The following is a 4539-nucleotide window of genomic DNA, read 5'->3' as shown; positions in this document are numbered from 1 at the left end:
TGTTTTCTCTTCTGAACCAGTACCTGACCTGACCACAAGAGGGCAGAAGAGTTCTTTTAAATCTCTGCTGCCTCATATTTACTGTATAATCTTCTTGAACAGAAGACAGTAACTCTTTTTGTTTTTGAAGACATTTTACTTTCCTTAAGAAAAGCTGAGTGTTAGATTTATAAATCCTTCATGGATAAACCTTTCTAAGAATAAAAGATTGTCCAAACTTACTTTCAATCCTTGTAATTTCAGTCATTTTTCAAACTATTCAGAACCGAAGGACTCTTTTGATTCAAATGTGAAATATCTTCAAAACACAAACACATACACATATTGTGTTTGTGTGTAGATGTGTTGTTGTTCTCTTTAAATAATGTCTCCTTCACTAAGACAAAAATGATTATGTTCTCAAGATAATAAAATGTAAATATCTTATCATAGATTAGATGTACAGCAGATGGGAGTTTAGGAGCCCCACATCACTAGTGCACAGATTCTGGTTCCAAAAATACAACGTAGTAGCTTCTGTAAACTGAGTACTGCATAAACTGAGTACTGTAAAAACGGAGTACTGTATAAACTCCAGTTTCATCAGATAATTTCTGTTTGATTCAGATAAGACTGAAAGACAGGGAGAAAGTCCTCTTGGGCACACTAAGAAAATATTTTGGAAAAAGGCGTGTATATGACTTTATTCTAAAAAATCCTATATATAATCCTACTGGCTGTAAGAAATGGAGGCTAGTGTTGACAAGTGATCATCTTTCTCATGTTGAACAGCTCGTTTTAATGTTTTTACTGCTCATGGCAGGAAAACGTTTTCTAAAACCAACCAAATGTTTGTTTTGTACAGGTTCCTCTAGTCAGGCGACATGTCTCTATGTCTTCATCCAATGACAGATGAGCTTTTAAATGTGGGTTCTGTCTGATCCCGCTGACTGAGCACAGCTGCACACCTTTGTCGTCACTTCCTGGTTCTGGCTGTGAGGGCTGGGGGGTTCTCAGGTTCCTCACCTGAGTCACAGTGACATCCTGCCTTGTTGCTGCAACTAAGGAACATGTTGCAAAACATCAATAGCCACAGAGTTGTTTTTAATAAATCCTAAGAACTCCAGCTGTTTTTGACACGTGAATTGTCCTCTGACAGAAAACATCTGAAGCGAAAAACAATAAAAAAAATTTAGTGGAAGAGATAATGTTTGTACAGAGCAGCTTTGTTGGTCTTTTTCACTCTAAATTGAACTGATACAATTTTAAACAGATTTAGAGATGTGGAAAATTTAGTAAACAAAAAACCCAGCTGGTCGAGGCAGACGGCCGCCTGCCCTGGTTCTGGTTCTGCTGGAGGTTCCTTCCTGTTAAAAAGGAGTTTTTCCTCCACTGTCACCAACGTGCTGCTCAGGATGGGAGACTGTGATGAAGTGACTCAAAACAATCTGCTGGCTTCCTTAGAGTCTTTTTCTTTATGTACAGTGCCCTGAGATAACATTTGCTGTGACTTAGGACTATATAAATAAACTGATGCCAAATACTTTATACAGTAGATAGGTAAACAGAGGTCAAAGGTCACTCATTTTAGGTGGTGATAATGTAAAAACACAACCACAGGAACCTGTTGTAATGAAGCTCTAAACAAGGGAAAACCACACAGGAAGACAGACAGGTTCACACATCAAGGTCACTTACTGACAAGCTAAATAAATGCTTCACTGATCCGCAAGTTAAAGATGTCAGCAGGTGTTCCAGACGCAGAGGAGAGAATCTGTTTGATGAGCTTCAACACTAGCCTGGTTTAAATCAGACCCCGTCCTTCACTTTGCTTCGTACAAGGGTCTGGACTTGATGCATAGAGAAGCGTTTCTTGCAGGAGGCCTGGCCTCTGCTGAAGTTTAAAATGATTGGATCAGTTGGCTGCSACGTATGTCGCTGTGAAGGAGGCTAAGCTAAGAAGCTAACCTGAAATTGCGTGTGCTGTAAACAACCCTACTGAGAGGAGAAATATACCGAGCCGAACGAGACGACTGTAAACGAGAGCTGCTGCTTTGTCAGACAAATTTATTTTAATTTGGAAACCTTATCAACACAGACTGGCTTCATTCACTTCCTCCACTGCCGTATGCTAAACTAACTAGCAGACACTGCGCAGAAAATCGATGTAGTTCAAAACTCCTCCTTCTGTTCTCTGATTGGCCCAGGTAAAATAAACTACAAGCAGACACTGTGCAGAAAATTGACGTTCTGTTCTCTGATTGGCCCGGCTAAAAATCTGCCAGCGAAATCCTTGTCAAAGGGAGAAATCCCAGATGGAGCAGAGAAGGGAAACTAGAATTGAGCGGAGCTGCATAGGAAGGCAAGGGCCAGGCTAGATCAACACAGAAACAAGCAGAAACACTGATGTTTTTCTTCTTCACATTATAAATAAATCTGACTCCCTCAAGTCAGAAAAGGAGCTAAAACAGGAGCAGATCATAGTGAGGTGGTACAGGTGCTACACTTCTCATGTGTGAGGGTCTCCTCTGGACACAAACACTGGACCATCATCATCCTCAAACGTGCTGAGATCTGAACTGGTGTTATCTGAGCCGGGTGATGTGGGCTGCAGCGTCCTTTGAGTCAGATTCAGAAAAGACAAACTAGTGATGAAGCGGTGTGGTGTGGGTGGGCTTCATGAAACCAAAGCAGCACATTTGGGTCGTCTTAAAGCTGTTTTCTCCTTCGCCCTCTCGGTTCGCTCTAGATGCCGGGAACAGCAGCCACGAGTCCAGGGTGGGCTCGGTCAGGGACAGAGAGAGGAAGGCTGTTCTTCCTCTGGTGGTCATCTCCACTCTGACTCTTCTTGGCCTGGTGGTCCTCATCGGTATCCTCATCTACTGGAGGTCAGTAGTGCTGTGATCTAAGACTTATAAAAAAAACATCTTTAGAAATCCAAGTGAAGACATGTTGTCACACAGCGTTAAACCCTTTAAGCAATATGTTGATCAGATTGTACATTTGTTTATCCGCCGTAGCTGAGATGTGATTTGATGTTCATGTTTTGCTCTTGGATGGTTGTTTTCTCCAAGATTGAGCAGTGCTAAAATGGTAATAATCTGAAGAGCAGGGCTGTAATCTGCAGTGGAGGATGTTCCTGTGGAGCAGTGTGAGCATCAGCTGCGTTCCTCCTGATTACTCTGCTTCTGTCCCGTAAAACAAGACAGAGCAATAGGTACAACAGAAAAGAAGATAAATACTGTAAAAAAAAGTCTTTATAACTGTGGTGTGTGTCCGGTGCCGGCCCCCAGGTGAGCAGACGTACCTGTATAAAGGATATGGAATATGAAGAGAAAGGGAAATATCTGAACAGGTACTAGAAGTCCTTGATTATGTGAGGAAATGTGTTTTTTCAGCTCAGCCTTCTTCCAGTGAAATAATCTCTGATGTTTATTTCTGCCTCAGAGAGCTCGGGTTCATGAGAGGTCGTCTCATCCAGTTAGAACCATGTCAGGGATTAACGCAGGATCTTTTTTCTCCTGGGTTTATCTGGAAACATGTTTTGGACTAAATCTAGGCTAACATCAAATCACATGCAAACAAAAGTGTTTTCCTGCGTCTGGCCGGCTTTGTTGTTTTGCTCTTTTTATTTTTTTTATGCTTTTCAGAGTTCAGAAACTCTCCGGTCTGTTCTGTAGCTGTAGAAAGTCAGAGTTGATTTATTTATTATTTGTTTCTGATGCAAAATAAATGAAATATTCGTGCATCGATACTGACATGTGTGCAGTAAATCCTGTACACACGTTGGCTGAAAAACTTGGGTTTTGGTGAAAGATTTTCAAATCAAGAGGGGCAGGAAGCTGGTTGCACAAGTTCGCCCACCCTGAAAGAAAAACTGCTATTTTCTAATTTATAGAAATGATTCTATCAGGAGCTGGACTTGGTTTCCTGAAGAGTTCCAGGTCTGTCAGACTGTCAGGATGTCTCTTTTGTCTTTAAACAGGTTTAGATCTGCAGGGTCAGCTTAGGGGAGTGTTTACTCAGAGGGTCCCACCTGCCACCCAATGGCTCTGCAGAGTTGGTAAATCCTTTAGGAAGTGCATGCTCAGTCTGGTAGGTGGATATAGGATGCTTATAATGGGGATAAATGTTTACATTATTTAGAAAAGTTCCTTCTAGTGACTGTTTACAGTTCACTGAGGTCAGACTTAGTTTCATTGTCTGGTTTAGATGTATATTTGAGTTATTAATATAGTGTTGGCCGCTCAGTTAGGGGGACTAGTTTCATTGTGGTAGTACTCTGTCATGGTACTGTGTTATGTGGGTGACCCATGATGCATTGCGGTTGGGTAGGGGGTGTGGTTTATTCTGGTTCAAGGAGGTACTATAGAACAGCTGGAGTGCTCAGAAACCAGGTGACCGTGTGATCGGCTGGTGAAGCTAACAGCTAACGCAAAACAGTCAAGAGTCTGGATTTCCCATTACTGTACATGTTGACAACAGAGCAGAAAAAAGGACTGACAATGTAGAAATCATTAAAACTATTAATAATAATATTAACACAATTATCATTAATAT

At 41.4% G+C, this 4539-nt stretch overlaps 1 protein-coding gene across 3 annotated transcripts in view; it reads left to right on the top strand.

Annotated features, from left to right (window-relative positions):
- ptprz1a (protein tyrosine phosphatase receptor type Z1a) overlaps positions 1-4539 on the top strand; it is a 98557-nt gene that overhangs the window by 62621 nt on the left and 31397 nt on the right. For all 3 annotated transcript variants that reach the window (XM_014025855.1, XM_014025854.1, XM_014025856.1), the window contains one exon: positions 2729-2867. In XM_014025855.1, coding sequence (XP_013881309.1) covers positions 2729-2867 — 139 coding nt within the window. The remainder of the gene's footprint in view (positions 1-2728; positions 2868-4539) is intronic.

This window comes from Austrofundulus limnaeus, unplaced genomic scaffold (genome assembly GCF_001266775.1).
Source record: "Austrofundulus limnaeus strain Quisiro unplaced genomic scaffold, Austrofundulus_limnaeus-1.0 Scaffold505, whole genome shotgun sequence".
NCBI lineage: Eukaryota > Metazoa > Chordata > Actinopteri > Cyprinodontiformes > Rivulidae > Austrofundulus > Austrofundulus limnaeus.
Note: the sequence above shows the minus strand (reverse complement) of the source record. Positions and strands in the feature narration are given on the sequence as shown.